At 40.3% G+C, this 22078-nt stretch overlaps 1 protein-coding gene across 4 annotated transcripts in view; it reads left to right on the top strand.

Moving 5' to 3' along the window:
* The window catches only part of rasgrf1 (Ras protein specific guanine nucleotide releasing factor 1), a 560812-nt gene that overhangs the window by 120038 nt on the left and 418696 nt on the right, over positions 1-22078 (top strand). For all 4 annotated transcript variants that reach the window (XM_053500654.1, XM_053500653.1, XM_053500656.1 and 1 more), the window contains exons 6-7: positions 3691-3770; positions 3875-4068. In XM_053500654.1, coding sequence (XP_053356629.1) covers positions 3691-3770; positions 3875-4068 — 274 coding nt within the window. The remainder of the gene's footprint in view (positions 1-3690; positions 3771-3874; positions 4069-22078) is intronic.

Genomic DNA, 22078 nt, shown 5'->3' with positions numbered 1-22078 from the left:
CGTCATAAACAGCATATCTGCATTAAAATGTAAAAATGTGTCCACATTGAGCATCATCAGAAGACACAAATGAAAAAACAAACAAAAAAAATCTATATTTTTACATAAATTCTTATATGCATGTCATATAAATCGCTTCAGGTTTTTTAATAATTGTACTCATCATGCTTTTTTTGCTGTTTATGTTTGGCATAAAATAATTATTCGATCCATTATTTGACCATAAATGGCTGGAATGTAGTTATGAATTCATGACAGAAATAGGGCTGTAACAATAAACGGAAATAGGGCTGCAACGATAAAAATCAAGTACTAAAAGAGTCGGCACAAATTTAATAATCGATTCGTTGTGTCCCGCGACGCGGAGACATTTAATTATTTAAAAAAAATAATAATAATTAGTTGAGCGCGGAGCGGAGTGAACAAACTCGGTCTGGGGCACTGATGCTAGCAGAGTTCGGCGGAGCAAATAAAAAGAGAGAAAAGATACATGGCAGAGGCAGAGAACTCGAGACAGGGGTAGCTGCAGATCGGAGTAATAGGCGTGTCGAAAGGTGGGGGAGTGCCGAAAGGTTGGTGTGCCGAAAGGACTTTATAATTGGTTGCGCAAGTTGCCTGTTTCACACAAAGACGAGTATTAAACGCTATTGTCCTTTCTAATGCGTTTATGTAATGCAGCCAAAATAATCCTCTATATTAAAATTCCATTCTTTTCCTGTAAAATATCGATATTACAAATATTCTTTTCTTAACATTCTACTGTGTTGCCACGGGTTACTGACGTCATCCTCGCGCGCCCCCTACCTTTCGGCACGCCTTTTGCTCCAGCCTGCAGTTATCCCTACTTGGAAAAATCCGTAATCGGGTAATTGTCTCCCCTGCTGAGTCTTAGTGCCTGTCTTTTACTGGTATAATCAACATCCGTGCATGCGTGTACTGTTTACTATAACACTGTAAGCACGTTTGTACGCGTTAAAACATATTTTATTTTGTGTCTGTAAAATCCATTTTTTCTCTCTGCTCAAGGCCCTCCGTCTGCTCTTTGCCTGCTGTGTGTGTCTTTGTGTGCGCGTCATTGGACACCGTGCCCCACACACACACAGAGTCCCCTCCTACTTTCGCCTTCACAGACACACACACACACTCTTTTTCTCTGCTTTACACGAACACTGCTTTATCGCGATTCTTTTCAAAGGTAAAGTGCAGGATAATTTGTTTTATTTTTACTTTACAGCAGTGAATCCGTTGTTGTATTGCTCAATCGAGTGTCATTAGAGAGATTTCTTGTTTATTTTTCCGATAAAACAGTGTTTCTGTTGTGTGTGCGCGCAAGGGAGAGGGGGGAGCTTACTTTAGATTTACACACACACACACACACACACACACACAGCGCCTGCGCGCACAAATGGAAACATTTTAAAGGTAAAGTGCAGGTTAATTTGTTTTATTTTTACATAATATTTTGTATTAATTATTTTGATGTATTTCTTTTTTTGCGCTGTGGAACGAATAATTTAAGTTTCCAAGAAATAAAAAAAAACACAAACATAATCCCCCAGAAATGCAACAAACACAAATATACAGTATAGGCTACTTGCTAAATGTAGCCTCTAAAAAAATGCCTCTAATTCCAGATACTGGATGTTTATTATTCTTTTATTTCTTTGTAATGTGTGTTTGTTGAGCTGTACTAAAAGGAAACAGAGTTAGTTGTGTGTTTTGAAACCTGCGAAAATTGCAGCACTTCTGTAAACAGAGAAAACATAATATTCCTGTGCATAAATATAAAGGAATGTTTGGGCCTATACGTTATATATATATATATATATATATATATATATATATATATATATATATATATATATAATTTCACTTAGATATTACAGATTAAAACAAGGATAGAACACCTGCTGAGCTTTAGTTCATTGTGATGCAGACAAATCGCCTAGGAAAGACGATAAAAAAAAAAAAAAAATGTTTTTACAAAATCTGACTATATCTTGTAAATTAATGAAATACACTCAAGAAGTATCAAATCCAACTAGGAAGTCTGACTTAATTGCTACTGTTACATTTTGGTTTGAGAAACTTGCAACCATAAGTGTCAAAAGTGAGATGCAACTCAATGTATTAAAAGTCTAGGCTGTTTAAAGTTCTTTAATAATCAGAATGGATACACTGAAAGGGCTACAGTGTAATGGCAAAAAGAAAAAAAAAAACTTATCATTAATAAAAAATCAATAAAAGCCACTACTTGAAACACTACTACCCCTACAGGTAATGAACGTCTTCCTGAGGATTGATTCCTTTTCTTAAGATATGCATTCTTAATGGTCACATCTGGCACGGTGGTGTAGTGGTTAGCACTGTTGCCTTGCACCTCCAGGGTCCAGGTTAGTTTCCCGGCCAGGCTTGATTTCCGTCTTTGTGTGCATAGAGTTTGCATGTTCTCCCTGTGCTTGGTGGGTTTCCTCTCAAGTACAAAGTGCCCATAGTGTGTGTATGTGTGTGCCCTGCGATGAATTGGCACCCTGTCCAGGGTCTACCCCGCCTCGTGCCCTAATTCAATTCAATTCAATTTTATTTGTATAGCGCTTTTAGCAATTTTCATTGCCGCAAAGCAGCTTTACACAGTCAAAAGAATTATTTAAGTTTGTATGAAATGTGAATTTGTATGAATCAAAATGGTCAGTTTGTCCCTGGTGAGCAAGCCGAGGGCGACAGCCTCCTGGGATAGGCTCCAGCTCCCAGTGGAACTGAAAACAAGATTAAGCGATATAAAAGATGAGTAAGTGAGAGTGAGTGAGTGTCTTTAAATGTAACATTTATTAAATAATAACAATAAACAGATATACACAGAGATAGGCTATGTAACAGTTTATTCTTTGTACAAATAAAATTGTCAGCTAATGACCTTCTCGTCCGTCTAAACAACATTTAACCAATGTTTTTTTTTATTATTATTATTCATTAATGTACAGTAAATGTCAATAGCTTTGGTTCAGATTTTTTTATGTTTGTTGTATAAAGTACTCTGATGTGGAAATTACCATCACTATAGTATTACTTCGATGCAACATATGACTTTATGACTTAAGCTCTGATTATTTTGGGAAGTCAAAAGCAATATTGAAGAGGAGAAGAGGAGTGGGTAGGAGGGGCGAGCTGTAAAATAAATAAATAATAAATAATTGATTAAGGTGATGTGCCTATTCACAGCTGCCCTCAGCTGACATAAAGCCACTTTTTGGAGCTCCTCCACAGGACTGGAAATTTTTTCTGCCCTAATCTTGGTTCGGTACTTACCATTGGCCTCTTGAATCCTTACTTTAAGTTTTTTCTAGACTCATGTAATTTCATCACTGCCCCAATTCTGTAGGCCCTCTTCTTCCGGTTTAAGAAAGAGTAAGAAAACATCTATATTCAAATATCATCTTATATTTGTAATCTTAATCCAAAATGTATTTCATTTTTAGTGCAAAGTATATTCTCTATATTGGCCATGCTATTCCAATTTTTTTGTGTGTGTGTGTGTAGACCTACTGTAAGAGGCAGCCATTTAAAGTGGTGTCATAAAATGTATAACTGTTTAATATTTACCTACGAGAGTCTACTAGTATACTGTTCCTTCTGTTTACAGTACCTATCCAAAAATAATGTAAATTCCTTGTTTTGCTTTTGTATTCGCAGTGAAACCATCATGTTTTTACATCAGATATTTTATCAAGGACTAAAAGCAAGAATAGCAAGCTGGCCTACATTAGTACTGGGTGAGTGCTTTGATATCAATTATATTGTCAACCAAAGAGGTAATTAAATAACAGCTAAATTATAACCAGTTATTATCTGTTCTTTTATTATCTTTGTCAACCAGCTGACCTCTTTGACATTCTTCTGCCCATGCTGAACATCTACCAGGAGTTTGTTCGCAATCATCAGTACAGCCTACAGATTCTCGCACACTGCAAACAAAACCGTGATTTTGACAAGCTGCTTAAGCAGTATGAGTCCAAGCCTGACTGTGAGGAGCGCACTCTGGAGACCTTTCTCACTTATCCAATGTTCCAGGTGACCATTTTCTTTTTTAACAGTTTTTTTCCTCTCCTTTTCTCATTATAAGCTTAATCAAAGCTATGACCCTAAATATTTGACAAAAATATTTTTCTTATTCTTCTTATAATTAGTAGTAGCACAAATAACACACCTGTTGTTGCAAATGGGCTGTTCCAGAGATTTTAATTGTGAATCACTGGAATTTTTACACATAACACAACAATCTGTAGTGTTTAATATGGAAAAAAAACATTGACTTATTGAAAATGCCTAGATCTAACAGGACCTTGCTCATAATTGGTAAATACCCAATTTTGTATTATCATGGTAGGGCGCGAGATAAACAGGATTGCTAAGATACACATAATCGTGCTATTAAGTGTGTGATAATAAATTCACCTTAAAAAATGTTTTGTGCATGTTGAAATGCCTTTCTGCTAACCACAGAGGTATAATATAAGAGTCATTATAAGAGTGATTATTGTTTTTTTTTTTATAATCACTCTTATATCATACCTCTGGGTGATTCCATCTCAAATCAACCAGTGGGTTCCACCACATGATCACAGATTTTGCTGATTTTTTCACCAATTGTTGATATTGCCATGAAAATAAAAAACCCCAATTTTTTTGTCCCAACTCCCACTCGTTAAAAAATGGCAGCCATCTCAATTTTTGGCCTTCAAAGTGCTTTTAGACATGCCACGCCCCTTTTTGAAATCCTCTTTTCCTTGATAACTCGCTTGCTTTATGTCATATGGAGTTTTTATGTAGATTCAGATTCTGCAATCGGAATTTGGCTATCTGCTGTGGTTATGGAGATATTTCTGAAAAAACGTTTTTTGGGGGTACCCCTTTTCGACCCCCCAGAACCCAAGGTCTGTATGTATATATGTTACTCAAAAAAATAGGGGTTACTTCACATCACCTTATCTTGAAAATAAATAAAAACCAGGGGTGTGTTATGCCCCTCATCTCCATATGACATAAAGCAAGCGAGTTATCAAGGAAAAGAGGATTTCAAAAAGGGGCGTGGCATGTCTAAAAGCACTTTGAGGCCAAAAATTGAGATGGCTGCCATTTTTTAACGAGTGGGAGTTGGGACAAAAAAATTGGGTTTTTTTATTTTCATGGCAAGATCAACAATTGGTGAAAAAATCAGCAAAATCTGAGAGGTGATGGTGGAAAATTTCTCTTTCATTGGTTGATTTGAGATGGAATTACTCTTCTGTAGTTAGCAGAAAGGCATTTCAACATGTACAAAACATAATTTTTTAAGGTGAATGAAACATCAGACAGCCATACTGGGTTCCACTCCTGTCCATTAAGATCAGGAATCTAAAGCTATAATAAGCACAGGCTTATTATTACTGGACTGTTTCAGTGAAGCTCTTGGCTTAATTTTATGCACTCTGCCACTGTAATGTAGGGTTTCAGCTCTGGGTCGGAGGTGAATCGAATCTTTAACAATTCGGGTTAATTTGATTAACTGATTTACAATTTATAGCATATACGTTCTATACTATCCGTTCACCGTATAGCATGATTAAGCGTATCTTACCAATCTTGTTTATCCCGCAGCCTACAGTAATAATACAAATTGGGTATTTACCAATTATGAGCAAGGTAACGTAAGATCTAGGCAAATGTTTGGACTTTAAAATACAGTACATGACAAAGACAAGAGTTCTTTAAAAGGAAACAAGAATTTATTGAGCTAATCTATGATACATGAAACTACACTACTTACAGATAGAGCCGCAACCGTGTGAATGGTGTGCGAATGGTGTACGGCTGCCCTATGCACGCCGTAGCCCCCTCTCCTTTTCCTTCAAATAAGGCGTGTCAAGATTTCACAATAAACACGCCCATTCAAGCCCTATTTATGCATTTACCTGGTTCCATCACTAGATGGCACTTCGTTTTCAAGGACACGTTAACACAAGCCAGCAATTTAGCTGCGCTGAGTTGCAATCACGTGATTTTAACAACCCACCCCCGCCGAACTGACGCTACCAAACTGCACTAGAGATGAAGATGGCAGCTTAATGGACTATTCGCGGTAAGTGGTGTTTTAATTTATAAAATTTGTTTGGGATTAGTTTACAGTTTATTTTCCAGTTTAGTTTTTTATTGGCCGTTTTGAAAATCACTGGCAACACCAGCAGCGTGCGATGTAACTTTAGATAACTTAATGATCTGTTTACCAAGTCTGGAGTTAACATTACAGCTTACTGTCAGTGTCACAAACTTACAATATCACTCCTCTTTAACGTAAAAAGACACTAAAGCTTGAAAATACTATTAATGTCCCTATTACAAAAGCTGCACTACCGGATAAGGAGTGTTTGTGCTATATAAAAATGCCTTTAGAATCTGACTGCGTGTTGTCTGGATAAATTTAGCATTTATTTATTCTTTGGGTTAGAGTTAATCTGCAGGTTATATCTGTGAATATAATGTGATGCAGTTCATGAAGGACACAAGCTGAGGATAGATGTACAGGAGCTAGCGAGCCAAACACTCATAACCGGGTTTATATTTTTCTCAATTTGGCCGTGACTTTGCACGGTAGTGCGAGCGCTTAGTTACCGAGCTGGATAAAAACTTTGAGGTGTTTATCAGTTAAGGAGTGGGGGGAGGTGTGCGTGTGTGGGGCTTCAGTACTCGGGAAGTTATAGTTTGGCTTCAGAGATTAAATAATATATGTGAGTGTTATATCGCTTAACTTATTTGTATGAAAAGCACATTAAGTACATTTTCGGTTAATTTAATGCAGACGATACTACAGACAGACAGTGGTTAATGTTAACAAAGTTCACTGGTTAAAGTTAGCACAGGCAGTTTATTTACATTCCAGAATTACCCAAAACAGTATTTTAGACACTGTGGTGTAGGTTTCCTAATATCTTTTATAGATAAAATCTGTAAAGTTTATTTATCTTTGTCTTCAAAAAATTCTCCTGTTGTCTTTAATCAGAGCTCCACTGTGGAGGATTGGGGGGTCAGACGGATGACGTTTGGCCTTTTAGAGCTACTGAAGGAGCCCGAACAAGCTGTTAAGGGAGCTGTAGGAGGGATGATGTCACAGTGCAACAGCTTTAGAATAATGTTTGGTCAGGTCTGCTGTATATTCTGAACATAGAATTGCAAAACGTCTGATACTTTAGGGGGGAAACAAAGAATTAAACAGTTCCATCTTTAATATTTTCAAAAAATTATATTTTAATATAAAAGAATCAGATAGAGACTGATATGCAGCTGGTGTTATCTGGGTATTTTAATGACCTTTAAGCAAAAATTAAACATGCATTCACCTGTTTTATACAAATGACTGTTTTACCTTTGACTAGTTTTGGAAGAATAAATGTTATTTTTAAAGTCATGTGTGCGTGTTTTAATAGTTGGGGGATTGTTTGGTTATTTAAAAATACATTTACTTGAACCAACAACTTCAATGTGCAAAAAATGGGAACCGATGTTGTTTTAAATATTCAAAGAGTTGGGCTAATAATAATGATAATAATCATTATTATTATTGATAATAATAATATTATTACTGGTTATTACAAATGAAAACAACAGTTAAACCCTTGATCATTTGTATCTGTGCTAGTTTGTGTTTGTGAATGTAACCCATAATCATTTTTTCTCAGTATAAAATGTTTTGGGGGTTTTAAGAACTCCATCAAAAGAGCAAAGACAAAACTTAGAAGGAGTGGAAGGTAAGAAACCTCAGTGGAGAATACTGACTATGACATAATGCTAATTGCTCTGTGTGTGTGTGTGTGTGTGTGTGTGTGTGTGTGTGTGTGTTTTGGCAGGGGCAGGGGGAGGGGTACTTTAGACTTACTTGTCTGTGCGCAAATGTTTGTGTTAAACCAACAGACTTTGCATGACAGGCTGGGGGAAAACATGAACACGTGGGTAAAGTGACAGCGTGGAGAAAAAAAAAAGAAATACGAGGCAGACAGGGCATAAATCATGATCGTGGACGATCAAAATTACTGCACAATCCACTTTTTCAGAATAATCGTTGTATCGCCATATATAGTGCACAACAGGTTGTATCCTTAGCAGTTCGATAGGCGGCGCCAGGTTAACATTCTCGTATATGTTGCTCGTAAATTCAGTGAGATAAAGTGACAATGGAGGGAACACGGAGGAGTTGGTTCCTAAAAAAAATGCAACTTCTGTAATATGGAAATGTTTCGGATTTTTGCAAATAGAAACAGCGCAAACAACAGTTATTTGCAAATGTTGCAATGATAAGATTCGCACGACGGATAGCAACACAACGAATCTTTTTAACCACTTCAAGAGAAAGCACCCGAAAGAATATGCAGAGAGTCAAATTTTAAAAGGACCCCACGCGAGTACATCATCGGGTACAACCAAGCAGCCAGAAACAACAAGGCTTAAACAAACAACTCTAACAAAAGAAACATATCAGAAAGGAACTCCGTATGAGAGAACGAGCAAGCGCTGGAAAGACCTAACTGATGCCTGACCAAGGACATGATTCCTATAAAGACTGTGGAAAATGAGGGCTTTAAAAGACTGTTCAAAGTTGTAGATCCACGTTACGAAATACCCAGTCACAAATATTTTTCCTCCACTGCCATTCCACAGCTTTATTCAGAGTGCCGCAGCAAGATTCAAAATAAAATTCAAAACGTTTAGTTTTTTGCTACAATAGCAGATTTATGGTCTAGCTGTATGTCAGAGCCGTATTTAAGTCTGACGATTCACTTTATTCATGAGTGAAAGTTGTGCAGTGCGTGTCTAGAAACAACATATTTTCCACAAGACCACACAGGCGAGCTCATAGCGCAAGGTCTTAGGGACGCGCTTGAATGTTGGGGACTGAAAGAAGCACACATGACCTGTATGACGACAGATAGTGGGGCCAATATGGTGAAGGTATTGGAGCTGAACAGCTGGACTCGTCTGCAGTGTTTTGGGCACAGACTCCACCTAGCCATCGGTAAGTGCAACTAAAAATAATAATGGTCTCCGATATTCAAGTGATTATATTCAACTTTTATAATAAATCATTGCAAATTACATTGGGAACTTTGAACATAGTAAAATCATGAGATTAGTTTGCTATAATAATTGCACTGGTATGAGTAAATGTTTTGTAAATGTAATGTTATATATACATTTAAACATTTTATATACATTTTTACATTGTGTTGTGCATTAGGTTAAATCTAATTGATACATTGTTTTTTTTTTTTTTTTTTTTAGAAAAAAGTGCCAAAGACCCTCGTGTTGAACGTGCAACATCGGTCTGCAAGAAAGTTGTCAGCACATTCTCCTTCAGCTGGAAGAAAAAGAGGGAACTAAGTAATGCTCAAGCTGAGCTAAAGCTACCTCAACAGAAGCTCATCACTGAGTCCCCAACACGATGGGGTTCGAGGCTCAGCATGATTGAGCGAGTGCTTGACCAGGAAAAGGCGATTTCCTAAAGGCAGACAAGAAGGCAGGGCATTTGGTCCCATCATGGCAAGATATTGACGTGATGGAGTCTGTGAAAAAAGCACTGAGTCCACTGAGAGACTTTACTGATGCACTCTCAGGTGAGGACTATGTGAGTGTATCTTATGTCAAGCCAGTGCTTCACATGTTGAAAGTCAACATTTTGAGCCTGAATGATGAAGACACTGAACTAACAAAAACAATGAAGACAACCATTCTCAATTACCTCACTGACAAATATCAGGACCCCACCACTGATGACCTGCTGGATATGGCTTCGCTTTTTGATCCCAGATTCAAAACACAATTCATTGCCAAAGACAAGGTAGAGGGAATACAAACCAGAGCTGTGGCTGAGCTGGAGTCTTTGATGAACATGCACATACAGTATCCAAAATCAGATCAGCAGCCTACATCTAGTAGCTCAGCCTCCACATTACAAATCCTTGATGAGGATCAGACACCACCCAAGAAAGCAAAGAAATCACTTTCCAGCTTGTTAAAAGCCTTAGGTGTTGCAAGTGCATCTGCAACCACATCAGTTTCCTCATCTGTGAAAGAGGCAATAGAAGGAGAATTGAAGGGATACTTGTCCACGCCAAATGCAGAAAGTGAGGTGGATCCGCTGGAATGGTGGAAAGTCCATGAGGCAAACTTTCCAAGAATTAGCCAGCTTGCTAGAAAGTATCTCTGCATTCCAGCCACAAGTGCTCCCTCGGAAAGGGCTTTTAGCACTGGTGGCAATATAGTCACCTGCCAAAGGGCATCTCTTAAGCCTGAGAAAGTGAATCAGCTGGTCTTCCTTTCTAAGAATTTGTGATTGTGATTTGTCATACTTTGTAAGCTTTAGAAATGTATATGTTCCAAAGCAGGTAAGTTTACAAGACTCAGGAATGAGGTCAGGAAATATTTTTGTATCTTTATTTAATTTTTTCGTTCTGAAACATGTTGCACAAAAATCTATGGTACTTGACAGAGTACAAAAGGTAGTTTACAGATTGTATGTTTATTTTTCTTTTCTAAGCCAATGTTTATTTTGGGAGTTATACTAAAGTCTGTGCACTTGCATTGACAGTTAATATTTTTATTTAATCTTTATTTAACTTTGTAAAAAAAAATAATAAATAATAAGCCATTTACAGTTTTGAAGGTGTTGCTGAGGATCTATGTCTAATAAGCTATCTAATTTGTTAGACTTGTTAAACTAAGATTTGTTAAACAAATGTTCATTTTGATGGTACAGTAATTGTAATGCAAGTCTTGTTAAATGTTCTTTCTTTGCAGAATAGCACTTGCATTAAATCTTCATTTGATTAAAATATTCTTAAACATACATGGTAAGAGTATATTTTTATATGGTGACATTAGTTTGGTTGTATTGTACCTTTGTAATTTGCAAAATAGTCTTTAAAAACAACTTGAAAAAAGAATCTAGATAAAAATCGTGAATCGTGATTTCCCCAGAAAAAATCGTGATATGATATTTTTCCCATATCGCCCACCCCTACCCCCCTTTATAAACGCCTCTGGGCGTTAGAGCGCAGAGCCTCAGGGTAACGTTTATAAAAGTCAAAAATTAACTTGGGGTCTAGGACAAACTTGGCAGGGATCCAGCTTCTCTCCTCAGGTCCACCACCAGGAACCGAATGCCTCTACCTCGCAGCAAGCTTTCAACAGTCGGCGGACGGTGTAGGCTTTACTGCCGTCAATGATACGGGGAGGAGGTAGAGGGTGGGTGGGTGTTCTTAATGGGCATGAGGCGAGACGGCGCAGCTGGGACACGTGGAATGTAGGGTTAATTTGCCGCATAGTTGAGTGGAGCAAGTGTTAAACAGCGCAGCGGTTGACTATCTTGGTGATGGTGAAGGGGCCGAGATAACGAGGGTAAAGCTTGCGGCAGGTGGTCTTTAGGGGGATATTTCCGGACGGAAGTTTTGGTAGGGGGATAAAGTGAGCAGCTTTAGAGAACCGATCAACCACGGTCATAATGCAGGTGTGGCCGGCGGAGGGGGGTAACCCAGTGACGAAGTCCAGGGCAATGTTGGACCAGGGGCGATGAGGGATGGGCAGAGGTCTGAGGAGGCCAGCTGGGGCCGTGTTGTTATGCTTGGATCTTATGCAGATATTGCACACCGAAACAAAGCTAGAGACGTCCTCCTTGAGGGTGGGCCACCAAAACCGCTGCTGGGCTAGTGCCAGGGTTTTGGCGGAGCCTGGGTGGCACGAGAGTTTAGAGCTGTGGGCCCACTCCAGGACTTGAGAGCACAGAGCGAGGGGAACGAAGAGATGGTTAGGGGGCACGTTGCTTGGGCTTAGTTCATGAGATGGGGCTTGCTTGACACTGGTTTCGATGTCGAGCTCGGCCACGGCGAGTAGGCAGGGGGGTGGCAAAATAGTTTCACCTGCGGCAGGGTCTTGGGTGGTCATAAATAGTCTCGAAAGGCCGTCCGGCTTGGTGTTCTTAGACCCTGGAGAGGGAAAAGTTGAACCTTGCGAAGAAGAGGGACCACCGGGCCTGGCGAGAATTGAGCCTCTTGGCGCTCCGTAGATACTCGAGGTCCAAACTAGGAATGGGACCTCCGTTCCCTCTAGCCAGTGTCTCCATTCCTCCAGGGCTAACTTGATGGCTAAGAGTTCACGGTCTCTGATGCCGTAATTACTTTCAGCGGGAGTTAGGCGGTGGGAGAAGAAGGAGCAGGGGTGCAGCTTTTTATCCAGGTTGGATCTTTGTGAGAGGATGCCTCCTACTCCAGTGCTGGAGGCGTTGACCTCCACGATGAACTGACGTGACGGGTCTGGGATGGTGAGGATAGGAGCGGAGGTGAACCGCTTCTTAAGCTCGCTGAAGGCCTTCTCAGATTCCGGGTTCCAGCAGAAATGGGTCGTGAGGGCTGTTAGAGGGGCGGCGATGGAGCTGTAGCCTCGGATAAACCGTCGATAAAAGTTAGCAAAGCCTAACAACCTTTGAAGTTCTTGCCCTGAGGTAGGGGTGGGCCACCTAGTGACAGCTTGGAGCTTGGCAGGTTCCATCTCGATGCCTTTGGGGCTGATGGTGAACCCGAGGAACGTGGTAGACGTGGTGTGAAACTCGCACTTCTCAGCCTTGATGAATAAGTTATTCTCCAGCAGCCTCTGCAGCACCTGCCTGACGCGATGTTGGTGTTCTTCTGGGTTCTGAGAGAAGATCAGGATATCATCCAGAAAGACAAATACAAAGGAATTGAGGAAATCCCTGAGAACGTCATTAAGGCCTGAAAGACCCCGGGGGCATTAGTAAGTCCAAAGGGGACCACCAGATATTCATAATGTCCAGTTGGCGTATTGAAGGCTGTTTTCCATTCATCCCCTCCCCGAATGCGGACAAGGTGATAGGCATTGCGCAGATCGAGCTTGGTGAAGATGCTGGCCCCCTGAAGAAGTTCAAAGGCGGTAGACATTAGGGGAAGGGGGTACCGGTTCTTTATTGTGATGTCGTTGAGGCCCCTATAATCAATGCACGGTCGAAGGGAACCATCTTTCTTGCCTACAAAGAAGAATCCAGCTCCTGCCGGAGAAGAAGAAGGGCGGATGATTCCTGCAGCAAGGGATTCCGTGATGTACTGATCCATGGCTTGGCGTTCCTTGGGTGACAGAGAGTAAAGACGGCCCTTGGGGGGGGAGGGTACCTGGGAGTAGGTCAATGGCGCAGTCGTATGGTCGGTGGGGGGGAAGAGAGACCGCACGTGATTTGCTAAACACAGTCCTGGGGTCCTGGGGGACACGGGTCCGGTGGCTCTTCTGTGGGAACGGGGTCAAGGCATGGCGTGGTGGCGGCGCGTAAACATGACGTGGAACAAGATGGGCTCCAGGCTACGATCGAGTTCCTGACCCAATCAATGTGCGGGTTGTGTTGGGTTAACCAGGGGAGGCCTAGGACGACCGTGGCATGTGACCCCTCCATGATGAACAGCGACGTCTGTTCCAAGTGGTTGCCGGAGACCCTTAGACCAATGAGAGGGGTTCTGTGGGTGATAGATGGGAGCGGACTCCCGTCGAGGGCCTGGACCTTAAGGTGGTTCTCCAAGGGCAGCGCAGTAATACCCAGGGTTTTGGCCGAAGCCGCATTCAGCAGGTTGCGATCCGAACCCGAGTCAACCAGTGCCTGCACAAGGTGGGTCTGTTGCTCATGGATGAGAAGGATGGGAAGCAGATGACGTTGCTCTGGGAGCCTCCTTGGAGTCCTTCTTTCTAGTGCTCCCAGCTGAACTAGAGGGCGCCCCCTTTTGCTGGACAGTTCTTGAGCAGGTGTCCTGGTTTTCCACAGTAAAAGCAGGCCCCTTCCACTCGGCGGCAGAGTCCTGGGTGGAGAAAACCAGGCCGGCCTACGAAGACGGAGGTGTGCATCTACTCGGCCGGCCAGATCCATAAGCTCTTGGAGAGACGCGGGGAGCTCTCGTGAAATTAGCTCATCTTGGAGCATCTCTGTCAGACCCTCCATGAAGACGTCGCATAGCGTTCGGTTGTTCCAACCGCTGAAGAGGGCCAGGGTCTGGAACTCAATGGCATAATCATAGGCCGAGCGGGAGCCTTGGCGGAGTTTCAACAGTCTTCGGCCCGCCTCTCTGCCGTGGCATGAGCGGTCGAACACCCTCTTCATTTCTCTGGCGAAGTCCTCGTAATTGGAACAGCAGGGGTCGTGGGCATCCCAAAGCGCGGTGCTCCATTCCCGGGCACGTTCTGACAGGAGCGTGTTGGCGTAGGCCACCTTGGATCGTTCGGTTGGAAACGCTCAAAGATCAGGGAACACTAAGATAGGAAGAAGCGGCAGGTGCCTGGATCTCCCTCGTAGGTGGGAGGGGCGGGGAGGCGTGGCTCCTGCTGCACGTTGGGGTTTGCTCCTTGCGGTAGGGAGAGTTGGAGCCTCTGGAGCTGGGACGTGACGTCAGCGAGAGACTGCTTTGTGCTGAGCAGTTCCTGTTGATGAGTTCCAAGCAGAGCACCTTGACTCTCCAATGCCGCTCTCACATGGTCAGAAGCCGCTGGATCCATAGCTGGCTGGATTATTCTGTCACGGGCGAAGGGCAGAAAGATATGAATCCAAGCGCGGATAATGACTGTATCGAGATGTGGGGACGTGGTCGGAAGCGTAAGCGAGGGTCGAATGCCGTGAGTCCGTCAGCGAAGAGTTAAAAACAAAAACACGAAGCGAGAACCGTAGTCAAAAGAAAAGCGCGAGGTCAAAACCGGGAAGACAGGCAGCGGGGCAAAGCGAAACCAAAAGGACGAGAGACAGGAGTCGAAAATCAAAGGGGAAAGCGTGAGTCGAAACCGGGAGATCAAAAGGCAGGCGAACAATCAAAATCAGCAGGCAAAAAATCAATAACGAGAAAAAACAAAACAAGGTCGTAACGTGCAAGACAATGAAAGAAAACGCGAGAGAATCGAGGTATAAATACACACAATAATCCAGCGATCTGAGCAGCGCGCAGCGCGTGCTTAAATCACTGGAATAATCAGCGGAGGAGATGAGAAACAGGTGTGTAGACGGGGCGGAAACGGGGGTGTGGGAAAGGATGCCTGACAGGCTGGGGGAAAACATGGGCACGTGGGTAAAGTGACAGCGTGGAGTAAAAAAAAGAAATACGAGGCAGACAGGGCATAAATCATGACAAAATCGTTGATTAAACCTATGAACACAGCTGTTCAGCATCAGTCCTAAACACAAGCGCAGGGTCTGTTTTTGTCCTTAATTAAAAGACACCAATATGTTAATAATTTCCACAATGATAACATGTTTATGTTTATTGTTTATTTTGCGGGAAAAGGTAATAAGCAATATTTAAAATAAAACAAACCAGGAAGTAAGTGTTTCATACATTAAAGTGCTGTGTATAACCAAGTGCCCCAACAAACATAGCAACAGTGTAGAGAGTGTGTGCGCTGTGGGGGATTGGAAGGTGAATGAGGATAATCATTTACAAGACAAAAGACGTTCAGAGGTGTATTATGTCCTAAAACGCCCCCCCACCCCGCCACGGATTGTCCCCCATTATACAATCGCCGCCCCTTTTAATTTAAACGCGTTAGCGAGTGTTTTTCTTTCCCTACGCTCGGTTTTGTGAACACAGTGGCGTTCAGTAACACGATGGAACCATATGCCTAAACAGCAGCAGCAACAACCATTATGATCGCACTTGGTTGAATTTATATTGCTTAAATATTTCGCAGCTCTGTCCTCACGTGTTTATTTACTTCCTTTTCGCATTGCACGTATAATGCACTCTAAAATCGACACTATCAAACTTGGAAATGATATAACATCCAATCAAACATCACGTTATTAAAAGTAACAAATTTGTCACTACTCTTCTCTTATGCAGCATGGGTAAAAATATAATAAAAATTACACCAAAGTGCTGCAGGTTTGGTGGTTGTGAGCTTTTTCTAATCAGAGTTAGACGGGGGGCATTTTGTGGACGTTACAGAGTATATAATTTGTTGTGTCAACTGTTTACAGCGTTGGCTGATTTTGTGATTGAGACCCATGGGTTACATTGAAATATTTTTATTAGTAGTAGTCAGCCAGGCTTTAGTAACCCTGGATAAATCACAATATAAGCCCTCTCTCGCGCACGCGCTCTCTCTCACTCTCTCTCTCACACACACACGTACACACACAAACAAATAACACATGAAGTCACGTAAAACCAAATGAAACTATGGCAAAAATATATAAGCAGTGAAAAATACAGTAGTATTCTGTAGGTGATTCCTGTCCTGAGAACAGGCACTAACCCTCTGGAACTGTTTAGTTCTGTTAGTATTGTTTTCAGGTGTGAATGTTTATGGGGATTTAATCTGTCTCTGCTGCCGCATGTATTCACCGTAGTGATAAGTGATTAATGCCCCATCAGATCTTTGATGGAGGGACGTTATGCTGGTTAAATGACTAAAGACATACTGATCAGATATTTGTTCCAGATATTATGCGCCATTAATCGATTTGTTATGCCAATTTTTGACTATCAACAAAAAAAGCATCAGCGAAAACACCAAAAATATAACAAAAACAAACCCAAGCAAAAGTTAAATTTTAAGCTTTACTTTGCAGCAAAATATTATCCACCAGTGTATTAAACGGAAATAGGTAAAATACATCGTAATGTAAAACACTGTGCATAGCCCGCATTTGTATTCCGTACCTACAACGACTGGTATAGATAAATTACAGATGTTACTGTGTCTTTAAGTATTATTAAGTATGTCGTGAAAAATATTGCAATAAGTAGTTTTATTATTTAATTAATTAAAAATAGCGTAAGAATAATGGGTTGTGTATTGAGTGATATAAATCTGTTTTATTAATCGTTTTTTTCCGCTTTTTTACCACATCATCTATTTATGAAACTATGTTGACGTAAATGATGTTATATATATTAAATATAGTAACCGGCTGCTTGGACACTGCAGTTAACTGAAGTAGTCAATGCTCCATCTGGCGGAATTATAGAGCATTGCAACCATCTTTTTAGAAAGCGCATGGGGGCGTTTATGGGGCGGGGCATCGTTAACTACGTCATCGCGGGGGATCACATTCCGTGCACGGATCGATCATGGTCCTATCACGTTCCTGTCATGGACCTGTCATGCTCCAGGCGGCTGTTTGACGTGGCTCCCACTGTACACACACACACACACACACACACACCCCTACACACAAACAGTTCAGAGGGTGAAAGTTAATGGAGTTCTTCTAGTACTGTTTACTAGATCTGAGAAAGTCACAAGAGCAGATCCTTGGGTTTAATCTTACTGTTTAGTTTAATTCGCGCTCCGCTTTTTAGCAAGGTATGTAGCTTTGTTGGTTTTACTTGCATTACGTGATAATTGTTCTCGTTGGTTCACATTCAGCGAAGGGAATCATGGCTTTGCTGATTGGTTGGTGCACTGGGTTAGGATGGCGTCTTTTGGGAAAGCCCTATGCGGTGTGTTGGTTGCCTGGTTACCGGTGACGGCGCTCTGAGACTTCTTCTGCGGGCCTCTTCATTGGACGGCGATGGCGTTCAAGCCCGAAGTTTTTTTGCGTGTAGAGGAGAGATTTTGGCGCAGGTCAGAAGTCATGGCTTAGGCAATGGGTTGAAAGCTGTGTAAGAGAGGGGGAGTCTGCTTGCTTCCTTCAGATAGCGTGACGTTCAGACATGCAGAGGCTGTTCGGAGCTTGGGTTTTTGACCTCACGGAGCAGCCATTTGTCCCAATCAGAAATGGTTGGAGGCGTAGCCACGCCCCGCATGGTTAATTCTTTTCATGCATACATTAACCTATAGTTTGTTCTACCATGTGGGAGGCCATCTCACATAATAGACCAAACTATATGTTAATGTATGTAATTTAGATTTTTAGTAGTTTTAGTAATTTAGATAAAGTGTCTAATCATTGTTTAAATGTGTATTAACAAATGAAAAAGTGTATTGTTTTTTGAATACACAGAGCTTTCATTTGATACCAAACGTTCCATATCTTGCATACCCATTCATACAGATGTCGCCATTAAGACTGTGCGTGTTTTCCCGCGAGATACCGCAATTTGGCGCGCCGCGACTTGCCGCAAGCAGCATTTGGGAATTTAAATGAATGTTTTCTGCTTCACTGAATATCCGCCAGATGGCACATGGAAGGACTTCATCTAAAAGCCGGACCAAGTACAACGATAAATTGTGCATAAAGTTAACCTAAAACAATATTGTTTTCAATGCTGAAGCAAACATGAATTTTATTTTGTTTTACAACAGATCTGTCATGATGAATGTGTGTATATGTGCTTCATATTATTTTCATAATGATGAAATGAGATGCCCAAATTTGTGCTTTTAAATTTTCCTATATAGTTTTTGTAATGTCTTAACAGGGACAAAACAATTAAAGACATGGCAATAAATGGTATTGGTGTAAATGGTATTAAAATTGCTTTAATTTCCTGATAGTAGGCTATCTCATAGTGTTAACTATGCTAATGTCCTGGAAATTGGCAGAATTTAGGGGTTTAAGAAAAATAATAAATATAAATGGTAGCAATAGAATCAGACTTAATAGTTGATTTTGATACTTTTTATTTACTGTATGGACAGTCGTACTATGCTTTCTTTGTTTTTTTTTCATCTCTCTATATATTCTCTAATTATGACTAATAAATTGGCTCACATCGGAGCACGCTGGCGTGTTGGAAAAGCCAGCATTTATCTATCGAGTAGCCTATATATTTGGTTGTTATTTTATCTCTGGGAGGTGGATTATGCCTGATTTTTTTTTTTTTATAAATCGCACGCGTTTATAATCCTTTTGATCAAAACACTGCCTTTTGTTAAGTGAAAGTGCGATCCGCGGGTTTATACATGCCGATTAATAAATTTTAGATGGATTTTAAAGCATCTTTTTTAAGCATGGTGTATCTGCACTGAGAGTTTGTGTGTTTGTGTGTACAGAGAGTTTGTGTGTGTGTGTGTGTGTGTGTGTGTGTGCGCCCACGGAGAGTTTGTTTGTGTGTGCGCCCACGGAGAGTTTGTGTGTGCGCAAGTACAGAGAGTTTGTGTGTGCGCAAGTACGGAGAGTTTGTGTGTGTGTGTGCACGAAGAGTTTGCGTGTGTGTGTGTGTGTGTGTGTGTGCTCGAAGAATTTGTGTGTGTGTGTGCACGGAGAGATTGTGTGTCCGCGTGCGTGTCTCATACTGTACTGTAGGTGTGTATGCACAGAGAGTTTGTGTGTGTGTGTTTTTGACGTTATCTTCTCATTCAAATATGCTTTCAACCAACCAACCCTGTCCTCCAAACTCCAAAGGCTACGTGTCATTGCTGATAACTGCTTCTTTGATCTGCTGGTTACGGCGGGGCGTCGACTGCTGATCAGTGTAAAGTAGCCTGTAGAAGCCAAGCTCTTCCCCAAAAATAGTGTAAATGTCTGCAACAATCACTAACCATTAAAATGTTAATTTAATTAAACACAAATATACAAATTAGAATTTAATTTATACATAATATTTTCATTATATATGAACTCATGCTAGGGTACTTTTACTACGCTGAAGTACAGATGTGGTCATTAAGACTGCGCGTGTTTTCCCGCGGGATGCCTCAATTAGGGTGTGGCGCGCCGCGACTTGCCGTGAGCATCATTCGGGAATTTAAATAAATGTGTTGTGCTTCACTGAATATCCGCCAGATGGCACATGGAAGGACTTTATTTAAACGCGAGACCAAGTATTGTACAACGAAGAATTGTGTATAATTACTTAGTCTAAAACAATATTGTTCCCAATGCTGAAGCAAACATGAATTTTATTTTGCTTTACAACAGATCTTTCATAATAAATGTGTGTATATGTGCTTCATATTTTTTTCCTAATGATGAAATTCATTCATTTCATTTCATTTACCTTTATTTAACCAGGAAAAAAAACTCACTGAGATTAACATCTCTTTTCCAGGAGTGTCCTGGCCAAGATAGGCAGCCAAATAACAACAGACATTACAAAGAAGACAATTGACATATTAAAAACAATCACACACAATTTGATTTCTCTCTAAGTTACACAATAAAGACTTAAAATTTTTAAGTGACACTAAGTTCTGTAACTTTATCTCCTTTTGAAGAAGATTCCAATCTGAAGTAGCAGCATATTTAAAAGAAGTTTTACCAAGTTCAGTCCTAACAAAAGGCACACAAAGATTGTAATTTGATTGAGAACGTAGTGAGTAACTCCTAAATGAAGTCCTTTGTATAAGACAGCAGAGATAAATTGGTAAACAACCCAAAATTGCTTTTTATATCAACATATCCCAATGCATTTTTCTACGGATACTCGAAGAAGGCCATGCAACTCTATTATATAATTCACAATGATGTGTTGAAAATTTACATCCAGTTATAAATCTTAGAGCTCCATGATACAGAGCATCCAATGATGAAAGAAGATAAGAAGGGGCATGCTGATAAACTACATCCCCATAATCAAGAACTGGTAAAAACATAGCAGAAACTATTTCTTTCTTAACCTTAAATGAAAAACATGACTTATTTCTAAAATAAAAACCAAGCTGCTTCTTTAATTTATTTTGCAAATACTTGATATGTGAACTAAAACGCAATGTATTGTCAATAATAATGCCCAAATATTTGTATTCCAACACCGATGTAACTTGGCTCCCCTGATAAGTTTGAAGTGCAGTAGATTTCTCTGAGGTTCTAGAATTTGAAAATAGCATACACTTTGTTTTGTCAATATTCAAAACCAACTTCAGAGCACAGAACCTATTTTGAATCGTATCAAAAACAGACTGTAAAGAAACTACAGATTGTTGCTTAGAAGGAGCTGAGCAATAAACAATGGTAGAATCAGCATAAAAATGGAACTTTGCATTATCAATATTAAAATCAAGACAATTTATATATATACTAAATAATAATGGCCCTAACACAGATCCTTGAGGGACTCCCTTGATGATCTCCAGAAAATCTGACCGAGCACCTTCCACCTGAACACATTGAGTTCTGCCCTGTAAATAGTTTGTAAACCATAAAATAACATTTTCTGATAACCCTACCTGTCGAAGCCTTTCTAATAATATAATGTGATCCACAGTATCAAAGGCCTTTGACAATAAAAAGACATGCACAATGTTGTTTATTATCTAAGGACTCCACAATATCATTCAGAACCTTTAGGACGGCTGTAGTGGTACTATGCCCTTTACGAAAACCAGATTGATTAATAGATAGAATATTATGACAATTTAAGTATTGAACCAACTGATTGCTAACTAAATTTTCTAAGACTTTTGAGAGAATACACAATTTAGATATTGGTCTATAATTATCCATTAGGGAAGAATCTCCCCCTTTTGGCAAAGGAACAACAAATGCTGATTTCCAAATCCTAGGAATTATATTAGTTAGTCATGAGAGATTAAATAAATATGTCAATGTAGGCGAAATCAAATCAGCCGCTAATTTTAGATACAGTGGGGCAATATGATCAGGACCTGACGATTTATTAACATCTAGTTCCTTTAAAGCCGAATAAACATCGGTGGGAGTAATCTGTTGAAAAACGAACTCACTAGACCATAGCTTACGTTCAGCATTAAGGAAATCTAGGTCAAAAACTGTATTATTATTTATCGGATATACAGACCCTGACGCAATGAAATGTCTATTAAAACTATCAAGCATTTGTTTTTTATCTGTAATTTTGGTAGACTCTATCGTTAAGCAAGGAAACCCGGAATTGGATTTACTACCAGTTAACAGTTTAATATTCCTCCACAACTTCCGAGAATTTGTCAAATTTTCTGTGGTTTTATTAAGAAAATAATCAGATTTCGATTTTCTATTTGCAGCTGTACATTTATTTCGAAGCTGCCTAAAACATAACCAATCAGAGTTTAAATGTGTTTGTCTAGCCCTGGCCCATGCTACATCCAATTCTTGAATAAGTTCACAGAAGACGGTTGAGAACCATGGGTTATCCCGAAATTTAACTCTATATATATATATATATATATATATATA

This window comes from Clarias gariepinus, chromosome 7 (genome assembly GCF_024256425.1).
Source record: "Clarias gariepinus isolate MV-2021 ecotype Netherlands chromosome 7, CGAR_prim_01v2, whole genome shotgun sequence".
NCBI classification, from domain to species: Eukaryota; Metazoa; Chordata; class Actinopteri; order Siluriformes; family Clariidae; genus Clarias; species Clarias gariepinus.
Note: the sequence above shows the minus strand (reverse complement) of the source record. Positions and strands in the feature narration are given on the sequence as shown.